This window comes from Adelges cooleyi, unplaced genomic scaffold (assembly GCF_023614345.1).
Source record: "Adelges cooleyi isolate 19-005CV unplaced genomic scaffold, UGA_ACOO_1.1 ACOO_flye_CR_arks_rails_tigmint_CR_PRNA_2, whole genome shotgun sequence".
In the NCBI taxonomy this organism is placed as follows: domain Eukaryota; kingdom Metazoa; phylum Arthropoda; class Insecta; order Hemiptera; family Adelgidae; genus Adelges; species Adelges cooleyi.
Genome location: NW_026095860.1, coordinates 3641369 through 3654599, shown reverse-complemented (window position 1 = coordinate 3654599; position 13231 = coordinate 3641369). Strand labels below are relative to the sequence as shown.

General features: G+C 27.1%; 1 protein-coding gene across 2 annotated transcripts; it reads left to right on the top strand.

Moving 5' to 3' along the window:
• The first annotated feature begins 7640 nt into the window (after positions 1-7640).
• On the top strand, positions 7641-11305 carry LOC126833711 (uncharacterized). Of its 2 annotated transcripts, none has more exons than XM_050565207.1 (7): positions 7641-7854; positions 9489-9672; positions 9737-9801; positions 10187-10337; positions 10400-10464; positions 10845-10878; positions 10942-11305. In XM_050565207.1, exons 1-7 carry the CDS (start codon positions 7726-7728, stop codon positions 11082-11084), a joined length of 771 nt encoding a protein of 256 aa, XP_050421164.1. In that variant the 5' UTR covers positions 7641-7725; the 3' UTR covers positions 11085-11305. The 2 variants fall into 2 exon arrangements, with proteins under 2 accessions (XP_050421164.1, XP_050421163.1); XM_050565206.1 differs by having other exon boundaries at positions 10187-10340.
• Positions 11306-13231: the final 1926 nt, after the last annotated feature.

The following is a 13231-nucleotide window of genomic DNA, read 5'->3' as shown; positions in this document are numbered from 1 at the left end:
TCAATATTATGCCTACGAAAAAATTGTAAAAGTTGTAGTTTTTTTTTAAAAACATTTTGTTTTTTATATTCTATGTAACCGTTGTGTGTATATTGTCATGTGTAGCTTTTGTTCCAAATGTGTTTTTAAATAACTTGTATAATTCATATTAGTAAAATGTTGATAAAAAGTTTCCTAAAAATTTTTTTAACATATTTTGGACAGTATAAAATAAAAATGCATTTTATTATTTTCAGTGATTAACTCCTAAATATACATTAAAAAAAAACACATATTCCTGTGAAAGGGTTATTATTATGGATTTATGACTATTGCATATTAGTGATGTGTGCTTGCCTAATAAATATTTCAAAAACATTAAAAATTATCGCCTGGTTTTTAGTATCCTATTTGAAACTAAAAAAAATAATATTTATATGCTGGGAAGAAAAAGGTGGCGTTTTGAAACTCTTGATCTACTATAGTTTCAATTGCATTAATATTGTTGTGTACTGTTGTAGAGTATACAAATTTATCATCAATACGGTTTTGATAAGATGATAATATATATATATATTTTATTATTATTACATAATATATTGTTATTAGTTTTTGCAATACAACATTTATTATTTGTTTATAAACCGGCGTCTAGAGTAGGCAATTTCGGTACTCCAACGCTTAGGTGTACTGCACACTAAACGTTGGCTGAAAATGTATTGCTGGTAGACCTGAAATAATGGTTTTTATTTTTTAATAAAAAAAAGTTATTAAAAAATCAAAAACCCTACGTGATGTTATAATATAATATAATTTACATACGTTTTTTTTTTGTGCAAAACGTAATGAATGCGTGGCAACAAGATTAAAATCTTCTGTGTATTGTTATAGGGCGTAGCGCTTTAGCCAAACGTGTTTGTTGGCTATAGAAAACGTTTTAATCATTTTTAATACCGTGTGATGTTAATTATTATCATTGTTGTTTTCTATATTTTTATAAACGAGAAATGATATGATGATTCACGTTTAATTAAACGTGTCAAACATACTATTGTTATGTACATTTTTTAAATCGCCGAAACACGATTTGTATAGCGTAATTAATTATTTTTATTCGCTGGGAAAACCCGACTGACGGGTAATTTTGCGACTACCGTGTAAATTATACTCAAATACACAAATAGATATTGTTGGAATTCGGCCTCGAGTTCGCATTTAATTTTTAAACCCGAAATTAAATAGTTTTTATGTAAATTAAAATTGAAATTATTTCTAAAAAAAAAAACAATTCGTTTAATTATAAACTCGAATTATACATACAATTAAATTTTTGTTTCAATAATAATATTTGAATGTATTACATATTTCCAAATCGTTTTCAAATAGTTTCAACTAAACTACCGACTATAAAACAAATAAAACTAAAATAGTATAAAAATGTAGTAGCGGTAATATTTAAAAAAAATTATAAGTCTAATATTTCCAGAATATGCTTTAATCTAGTTTTTGACAAAGTACGTTTTATACTTACATTTTAACGCTTATATCATAATATGGTAATTGAGTTGAAAAAAATATATATAAAAATAATACATTATCGACAAGGTCTAAAAACATAACATTTTTTTTATGTTTTGGAACGAAGTTAGGTACCTATTCCATAGCAATTGGATCTACAGAGAGTCATTGAGTGATTTTGTTAAAAATTGATTACAAAAAGTTTTATTAGCGCTGCAATATTTCATTTTTTATATCAGTGCTCTATTACAGTTAAAAGTTATTGGTTGTAACTTAACTAGTCATATAAATTCCGATCGATGACTCTTACTGAAAGTTTTCAATTATAGCAGCAGATTATTTTTCAACATTAAATTGGTGTATCTAATAGAAAACAGCGTATTTCAATGTACATGATAAAAAAAAACACACAAAATAATATGAACGATGGATATCGAAAGAAACCGTTACAATTTATTACTATTGTTATTTATTTTATTTTTTGTAAAGTTTTCAGTCTAGACAAAACTATAATATAAGAATATCGTTTTTGTTAAGTTTGTAAAAATTCGTTTTTCGGCAAGTCCGTTTATAGTATAATTGTTAATCCTGACTGTGTGTTTACCGTTGTTGTGTATTATATTTTTAAGCTATTAAAATTCACTGATTTTTATTCACTGCTGTCTTCATAAAGTCTCTTAACTTACGACGAAGTTTCAGAAGAAAATTTAACACAACTTGTTCTGTATTTTTTGGTACAAAAAGTATTTTGTTTGGTAAAAAAATCAAGTTATTTCAGACTTAATTGACTGGAAACTGAGACATATTTGGTGACAGTGATTTAAACATTTTTTTTGCATCAAGCATATTCTCTATTAGTGGCTGAATAACAATCGTAGACAACTTTTTTTTAACTTATTTAGTAAAACGAGAATTTTATCTAGGTTCTCACGTTGGCATTTTTTTTTTATTTATTAACTGTTTTTTATACTCATAGTTTTGGTGAATTTTATAATTAAAAACTTTTAAAAAAAAAGTTTCTGGTTACACATTTGGGTGTTTTAACTGTTTAAAAAACCCTATATGAAGACCGGTCCCTATAGAGGTTCTGTTTAATTCGGTTCCAACCACTGATGCCAAATAATTACTTAGGTATTGACTATTCTAGACAGTATATACTTAGATACTATAATATTATGTAACTATGAATTGTCACTGCTGTTAGCTTATGCAATGGTAACAGGAAAACTGGGTAGCATTTAGTGTAAGCAACCGTATATAATATACACGGTTATATACGGTATATACTTGAATAATATTTATATATATTGAATTACTTAATTATATAACATATTATTATTGAACGTCGTATGATTCCTAAACGTGGAATACGGATCATACGCTATAGATAATTTTTTGATTTAATAAAAATAAATGTACAACATTTAGCAATCGGTTCACTTACAGTGCTTGTAAGTCAATGCGGTACGTACAGTGGAAAATATGCGCGACACGACCGACTGCGATTAACATACTTCGGACACGTTGCAATGGCCGTTCGCGATGGTTATCGGTTAGAAAGCGCGGCGCATGTTTAAAAAAATATACATATTTACAATTTTTTTTTCACCTTTGACAACCTATCGATTACATATTGTTATTATCATTGCACGGCCGCACATATTTGTCTGCGCGCTCTTACCGCCCCCGCCTTCAAGACAGAGCGGTTCTAGTCCACCGGAGACATGGATTATCCGTCTTAAAACGAGACATAACGTTTATAGGTAGTGTAGGATACAAAACGTCCTCCTATCACAAAGCGATCTTTTTTACTCGGGGCGTGCAATACCGCACAGCAAATACGGTATAATATGCATATAATATCTAATATATCAATCATGTTTCTTTGAGGGTGCGTCGACAAAAAATTTAAAAAAAAAACTTGCAATATTATGATAAAAAATACCCTCAATCGAGACACTGTTTAGGTATACAGTTTTGGTTCTTAAAAAAATAAAAAAATAATAGTAATACCAAATTGTGTGTATTTTACTCAAAACTGAAGTTTATAGGTACACTCATTCATAAGCCAAATTGTCAACCTACACATTACACTAGGACATTTATGAACTGATATTACTGACACTTTTTTGGTATTTGAATGATATTTTCAAACATCGTATAATCGCTTTAGATTCATTAAAAAATTAGAATTAAATTATACTGTTTTATCTTTATATGCAATATTAATTAATGTTTAAAGACCACTTTTGTAATCTTTATTAGACAACTAAACTTTATTAGATAGCATAAACTAAAACTAGTTTAAATTAAAAAATCAAGTTAAATTAAAAAAAAAAACGGGATGTTTTTATGAATGTCAGTTAGTGTTAATTGCTTTATTTTGTTTTATGATAAATTAATTAATGTACTTTATTTTTGCCTCGACAATTTGTTCAATACGCTAATTATAACATCAAAGATTTTTAAACAATTTACAGATTTCATCATTATTACCCATACACTATAAACACATCCTGAAAAAGTATGACATTATGGAGAAGTTAGGAAGATCAATCAAATAGAGCTTTAAGGAACACCCGAATAGATTAAGAAGGACAGCCCAAATGTATGATAAGACAGATTTCATAAATGAACGTCTTGGTATGAATCGTTCAAGAGAAAGACAGCGAAACTACAAAAATGTGTTTATAATCTACTTACGCTTATAAATTGTATCTTTGTAAAATAGTTAAAACTCTGTTCTAATTTGATTGTATACTTACTTGTTTAGTATCGACATATATATTTTATATATGTTATATTTTATTGAAATTGAAAATATGGTAAAAACTAATTTACACATATCAGTTTTTTTTTTAATAGTCTTTAATAGATAATATGATGGCTCACATATCAAGGTTACATTAGGTAAATAAAACCTACATTCCCATTGTACCATTTATATAGCTGTACATAAGTGTGAAAACAATTATTATTAAAAAAAAAAATGAGTACCGACCTTAAAAAAAAAAAAAAACAAACACCAATGCAAGTCTAGAGCATAGTATTTTATTATGTGTTTTGCTTTTTTACCATTTCACACGTTTAAATGAATACAATGGAGCAATTAGCGAACAAAAGAAAATACCCAATTAAATCTACTGACACAGTTTAGAAAATGAATAATTCTTATGAATAGTTCCTGTATGTAGTTTGTATGACAATGAAACGCGTTTAGTGAACATATTTTTTAAGTAATAAAAATCGTAATTTTTTTTAAAAAAACAACTATTTAAAAAAAAACCTTTATGTTTTATTATAATATTGGTTATATTGATATGAATAATTATCTGTACTGAAATACGATACCAATATGTAATACAATATTATACTAACTAAATCATTTTTGTATGTATGCCAATCGTTAAGAACCGCAAGTTTAATAATGTTGAAAAAAAAAATGATCACCCTCAGAAATAATTAAATGAAAGATTTCAATTTAAAATTATGTCTAGATAAAATATAATCATTTTTAATAGTTATATTTTCATAATTTTAGTATTTGAATAACAAAATAACAGATTAAAAATGTATTCTGTCGTTTTCAGGAATTCATAAAATAGAATAACGTTACCGTACAACTATTAAGTTATTCATAAACTTCACAAATAAATGACTACATTTTTTAAGTTCATATATCAAACACAATATAAAAACAGATTTTGGTAGAGCAAAAGAAAATAGCTCACAATAGTTCAATAAAAAATGTATTAAAATTATGCGCATGTTTTTTAAAATTTAACACAGCTTAATTTGATGAAGATATCTATCGAATTTAACTAGCTTATTACATTATTGTATTGTCATATAACATATTATTGAATTACAGCCGTTTTCCCAGCCAGCAGAAAACAAAATATTTTTTCATAGTGTTATCAGAAAATTAACAAATACTATTTGGCTTGTAATCAAATGTTATCAAAATATTACAGAAACATTTCACTTGTTATACATAGTTTAATAAGACTAAAAATTTTAACAACCTTTGTAAATAATATTTGTAGAACGGTATAATTTTACCTACTGGCCAAATGTTCCCAAACAAACGGTTTGAAAATTTGTGAAACCAAATCAAAGGTTTTATACAATTTTTTCTATGTATTTTGTGAAGTCAGTTAGTTTTCAGTTTTAAAAAACAAACCGTCGATGCGGTTAGTGAATTCATTTTTTACCAGAAATGCTCATAAACCGAACATAAAAAAATTGTCATTCATATTTAATACCTGTGTACGGCGGTCGCTATTGAATATGAAAAAGTAGTGTACGAATTTTGTCTGTCTGGTGGAACAAGTCGATTAATAAAAAACGGTAAACGTCAGTGATCTATGCGAGGTCGTTATTTGGGATGTAAGCTCATTCGTCTTGTGATATTGAATTCACATGAAAGACACTGCACCGGTTCTCTAAACTTGTGACGTTGTACTTCTATTTCTGTGCTTGGTTTCCGTCTCCCAACCTATATTTTCCTCTCTCTCTCTCTCACCTACCCTACCCGCTAACGGCTAATCCTTGATCACAAGCTTTAATATGCCAAACGTCATCTATACATGCGGTAATAAAATAATATAAGTCACAAATGACATAATGAGTTCCACGTGCAAGATTTTCGAGTGTGGTATTCATAACGGTGCAATTCGATTTTGAATGAATAACATTATAATGATATATAATATAACCTGGATGTGTACATTGTTCGTATCGAATTTTTTAAAAAACTTTCTAAAGGCTGCGACTCCTTTGTTTGATTTTATATAATCTTCAAAGTTCTATAAAATTCTATTTTACTACAAAATATTAGCTTAACATGTATAATATTTAAATTAATATACAGGTTGCTATAAGGTAGATTCCAAAATCGCCCCTCTCTCAATCCTCTTACCGAAGAGGGGGGGGGGAAATTACAATTACCTTAAAATATTATTGTATACGATAAAAACGAAAAATTATTCACGTAGGTCGTTTTTCTATAGTTTTAGAAAATCGTCAATAACACCTGACTTATGGCCGTGAAATTCTAAAGCCCCTGTATTTGACAAAGTTAAGTACATATTATCGTAACACGCAAGCTCAATGCGGGTATCTAAATAATGTTTACAGTCTTTAAAACGTGTAAAAAAATTGTACATAAACGATTGCTATATTTTCATTTATGTAAACAGTAGAAAAGGGAACGCACATTAAAATATCACTTCAGTGTTTTTCTAAAGTAAACAAATTGTATTTTATCTCGGTTTTACTTTTGAAACACGTGCGCCGATGTGCGAAATTATACCAAAAACCTTACTTAAAACATCTAAAATAGTTATTATACATGTAAAAATTATGAACAAAATCCATGTAATTGATATTTAAAGGGGGTTACTTGTAGTAAAATAAGAAACACAAAAACAATCTTTGTCTTGGTGAAATTTGATTAGAAGTAAAAGGATAACAACCATTTATGATGCGAAGCGATGAGCTGTTTTTATGAAAATATATAATAAACCTTTAAGGGGCCGCTACACTAGCATTTATTAAGGCGCATAACAGGTTTTAGTAATACATCAAAAGGTACACGTGTTTTAATGAATGGTGTTTGTTTTACAACGGTTTTGTTTTTTTCATCGAAACGCAAAAAGTAGTCGCAGAAACTTGAAAAAAAAACCATATGCACAATGTTACAAAAACGTATAGTAGTTAATCGACATACATACAGAGTGAGCCGTCTGATGTAAGACACTCATTTTCTGGGAAAATATCAATATTTTGGAAATTACTTTTTTCTCATACTTACAGGTGGATTATTTACTATGTTTTTCAGTACTTAGAAAATGTTTAATTTCATCCCTTAAACGTCAAAAAACACAGGGACTTGATTTTTCAAATAGCAATCTATGTTTTGAACATCATAACTATATAGACAGAAAGTCAGAGTGTCTTATATCAGATGGATCTCTCTGTATATAGAGCAAACAATAAATTGTCATTCAGTGAAATATTATCGTATTTAAAACATTTATACAAATAAGCATAATCACAACAACAACTAAAGCACTAAACAAATTTTGTTTTAATAGAGCAAAATAAATTTACAATTCAGACTAACGCGTCGATAACATATCTGTTTAAACTTCTATAGCAGTAAGAACATTTTCATTTACTAGCAGGTCTTATAAACGCGACGTACATATTTTGAATTGTAACATAATGTTTTCAACAAATATTATACTGGTTTTGTGTGTCGTGGGTATTATAGAGAAAAGTAATACCGCAGGCAACGAAAATATATCCGATACAGTGGATGCAGCTTCTACGAGTGGTACTTCTGGTGTAGTAGTATGTATCTAAATTTCAGAAACATTTAAAAGCTTATAGTATACATGGCCAAAATAACATAAAAACTTATTGCAATAAAATATAGACGGTCACATATATTCGATAGGAATTGTTAAGATTATTGTATGGATAACATTGTAAGCAGAGTGGTGCAAATTCTTTTTCGATTAATTGAATTTGAAATTATTCGAATAATTATGTTTGGAATAATTTGAAAAAAGGTCCTAAAATTATTCGAATAATATTACATTGAATGATGCACTTTTTTTGTAAGTTAGGTGTACAACATTTGATTTTATTTTCACCACTAATAACAAATTTGTGTAAAAAATAAAATATAAATATAAATTCATAAAAGTATTTTTATATTATTTGTTAAATTAATTTATGTTTTTCAAATGTATTTCATATTTTATCTACGAGGTGTCCCACAAAGATAAGACAAATTAAATAACTTATGTTCCACTGAATATTTTTAAGATTTTTTTCTTTTAATTAATTTATACTCATTAGCGCTATAAGCACCACGTTTTTTTATTGCACTTAACGATTTTACTTTTAAGTTATTTTTTCTGATGTATTTTTTTTTTCGAGATAGCTATATTAATCAGAATGATCTTTAAAAAAGAATTAGTGAAATAAAATCGTATTTTTTATTCATCCGTTAAAAAGTTATATGAAATTGAACTAATGAAAATTTGAACATTTGTCTCCACGTTTAAAGGCGATATCACAGCACGTCGTCTGTCGTGTCGTGTGCCTTATATCATACTTATTACTAAAACAATCCGCATTAAATGCCAGTTTGTCATAAATGGGCCTTATTCGGTATATTTATGAGTAATTATTTTATCAAATTAAAATTTATTTCACGGGTACTGTATGGCATTCACTGATCAGTTAACCACAATCACCACTGATTAGTAACCTCGCCCAATTCTTAAATCGCACGACACGACAGACGACGTAGCTGTGATACCACCTTTAAACGTGGAGTAGAATTTTCAAATTTGTATTACTTTACTATTCATAAAACATTTAATGCATAAATAAAAATACAAATATTGTTCACCAATTTTTTTTTATAGGAATGAAATGGCTTTCTTGAAAAAAAAATTTTAAATGTAACAAACAAATTTTAAGAAGTAAAATAGTCAAGTGCAATAAAAAAACGTAGTGCTTATAGCGCAAATGATAATAAATTAGTTAAAAAAAAAAAATCCTAAAAATATACACTGGAACAAAGGTTATTTCATTTGTCTATCTTGGTGGAACGCGCTGTATAGGTATGAGTGTCTAACGAAAGCACAAAATAAACACATCAAATTTTTGAAAAACAGTATTATTTGTTTAATGTTTTTAATGTAAACACCAAGTACTAAATGCATTTATCAATTTTTTTTAACGTTTGTAATAATTTGCAGAAACTTGATATTTGTGTTTCCCAAAATTGTTTTACACGTCATACGATTTTCTAAAATAAGTACCTAAAAATATAAGAAGTTTCAAAAAATGACAAAAAAAAATGTTTTCACATTTTTCAGATGTTATTAAAACTTTTAACTTTTCAACTAGACTTATTCCCTTTCATGATGAAACCATAATCATAAAATGAATTGCACATAATATTCTAGAATACAAAACCAAATGTGGACAATTTGACATACGAGCAATGGCAAGAGATTTTTAAACGCTACGACAACGATAATGACGGTTTTATCTCCACATCGGAATTTCAGATACTAGTATTCAACGAGTTCCAAGGATTCCTCACCATTCGCCAAGCAGAGACATACTTTTATTTAATTAAATTGGAAGGTAATAAAAAAAAAACAATGTTCTTCAAAAAAATCATTCTACAAATGCCATTAATTATTTTCAGAAAGCAATGAATTAGAATTGGAACAATTGATACAAATGAAACCGATAATATTTGTTTTATCAAAGGTTTGTTTACTTTTTCTATTTTTTGAAATTTGAAGTTTTTTTATTGAAAAAAATGTATATTACATTACTATTTAATGTTATAAGATACCCAAGTTTCACAATTTTCCAGAAAACTTACCAACTTTAGATAAAATCTTAAGTAATTTTTTATGTAGTAACTTAAGAGAAGAAAAGAAAAGTAGCTATCCAAAACTTATTGGTGACCAGCCAAAATTTTCAGCAAATTATTCCCAATTAAATAAGTTAATAAGGCATCGTTTAAGTTTTTAACAACCAGGAAGAATACAAATTTGAACGTGATCTAATATTGTAAAATAACAATAACAAATGTGTCTAAAAAAAAAACTACAAAATGTATGTGTATATTATTATTATATTTATTTAGGGAAAAAGTGAACTGGATATTGAATACTTCGGCAAAAAAAATAGCCAACTTTCAACGCAGGAAGTTGTGTACACAATAGCGATTCTTTTTAAAAATGTGTTCTCAGACGAGAAAGAAGTTTTAGAAGTACTCAAACTTTTCGGTCAAAACGGTAGTAAGAAACTTAAATATCTATTGTATTTTGTTTGTTAATTATCTAAAAACTATTTACAGAAATATCAACAATTGAATGGACAAAGTACTGCGAAATACTAAAAATGTTGGGGGCTACGCTAATGGTTAGTATTTATAATTTTAATATAACTTTTACTTTATCAGTATGATTGATCATACTACATCATGAATTCAAATTTTATTCTTGAAAAATTAGCAACAATAATCATTTTACATGGTCTAAGATAAAATAAAAAGTAATTTTTCAAATTGTATTCTCTCTAACTATCAATTATTAATTAATACATTTTAGAAAGTGTTTTACCTATGTAGTATGATATCATGTTTTTCAACCTCTTAGAGAATTGAACTTTTAATATTTTATTTATTATTTTAGTACTTCTATATATTCGTATTTTATAATTTTATAAATTAAATCTTATCGAATAATTAATACACATTTTGTCATAAGACATTATATTATAATATACTGTGTTTCTTCTAGATGGCAACTATACATACACGTTTTCGTGCAAATGGTAAGTACTTAAGAACAATATTGTAGTGGATATTTTTATTGAGAAACAATTAAATTTTTCCAGACAACGGTGTTGTTGATTTTGCTGATAATGTGAGCCTCTGCCATAATAGCGTTCTATCCTTGGTTTCACCTGGGACTCCACCTACTGAATTCTACAATGAATTCAAGAGAATATTGGATTTATTAAAGTGTCAAGGAGAATAGATAATTATCCTATGAGATAATACACACGACGCACGCTTCGTATATTGATAGTAACATGATAATAATTATTGTACAAAGATTTTGTAAAAAAGTGAATTTAAATGTGTAATATATGTTATTAACTGGATAATTGGGATTATTTATGTTACAATATACATACATACATTTCCATAGGGATAAACGGTTGTTAATAATCAATAGATTATTTAATACATTTGTATAACTGCTAAAGATTTAATAAATATAATACATCATGTAATCAAATATTTACACTTTGATAGATACAAATTAGTCCTTTCCATTACCTTATCGCCTTTTATTGTGGTTATAATAAAAAAAGTTTATAATCAAACTTAAAATCAAATCAATAAATTATGACATTATAAGTTACCTGAAAACACTATTGATTTAGTAGTATCTATTGTAGAATGGCTATATTTTAAATTATAAACAGCCGATTAAAGACATACTCAAATCAACATGTTTTATATATGTTATATTATAATAAAAATCGTTTATTGTTATTTTGTGCGGATAAATATATTGTTATTTTTTATGTACAACATTGATCAGTTATCCATATAAATATTACTCATAAGGGCATAACAGTTTTTGGGAATTTTAAAAATTAATCTTGTTAAAACTTAAGTATATTTTTTTTTATAAAATGGTACAATACATTTAACATTTTTAATTATTTTTAATTTTAATTGAATACATATTATACAATTGTTAAAAATGTATAAACAAAAATAATTAATTTTACAGTGTATAACATTTGGTTCGTCGCAATGTTGAATAAAAAAATGTTGCTTACTAGGTGAAATTCTGATTTATTATTGTATAAAAACTTGTAAGCCTGTTTCAAGGGGAAAAAAATATTTCAAACGTACCGTGCAATATAAAAAAAACTGCGATTATAAATTATTAGTATAATTACATACTTTAATACTTTTTAATTTAATGTTAATGTATAAGGTTATCATACATTCTGTCTTAAAACTCAATTATGTCTTTCAAAGCTTTATCAAATTGTAATTATTAATAGGCATTGAGTATAGTATAATATTTTAATTGCATATTTACATAATACTTAAAACGTTTTTGTGTTAAAATTTATAAAAAAAAACAGTACTTCTTTAATGAGCCCCAGATTTGATGATATTAATAAAATTGTGATTATTTTCATCTTCGGTGTCTTCATGTTGTTTACGTATTGTCATAAAACCCGACAAGTTTTTTATTTTGCTTTTATTAAAGCTTCGAGGAAGAGACGATGAACGGTTAATAGAGTTAATATATTGGATATTAAATGGAATTTAATTTGTATGTTTATTGTATGAAAAAAATAAATTGAAAAACTGGCAATGGCTTAGAAACAATATTGTTTTTCTCCGAATCGAAGCTAAAAAGATTTACTTCGTAATAAAATACTCCGAATATTTGTCTCTCTATCTCTATAAAGAGTAACAGACTATGTAAAAGAAAACTAATAATAATATAATGAACAACTTTTGGGAATCATTTAATTTGTCTCCTTTGAGATAATGCGTATAATAGAGTATAGTAATTACAAACATTTTTATTGTAATTGGCCCATTGTGTTTTTTTTATCGACCAACGATACGGAGGTGAGATTATTTGATTGTAATCACTAGAAGGGTTTGGTTCTACCTATTGTTTTTACTGTAAGTTTGCCTTATTAGCCAGAACAGTCTTCCACTTCTGTGAACAAACGCATTTTTTTTATTCCACTTAACCCTAATATAATTTGTCAATTTGTACATAAATTTTGCATACCTCAATCCGGCGCTGTATCTTTAAATATTATTAGGTATATCAAAAATAAAACACAATACAATTTTTTACAAAGACCGAAATCTATGGTTCTCCGTGGAATAAATGTAAATTTTCAGAGTATATACTATTATTTATTTCAACAACTGTGTTTATAAGTCGGGTTTTTTTATGTAAAAATGTATCTGTCAAGACAAAAACAAGTATAACCGATACACTCTGAGTAAATCGGTAACCAATTCGGTTGGTTTAAACTATAATACTTTCAGCTCTAATAAATTATATATTATATTATGCCTTACGGTTAAATCCACTCTTGCTAGAGATTTTGTATTGGATTTTATGCGTTT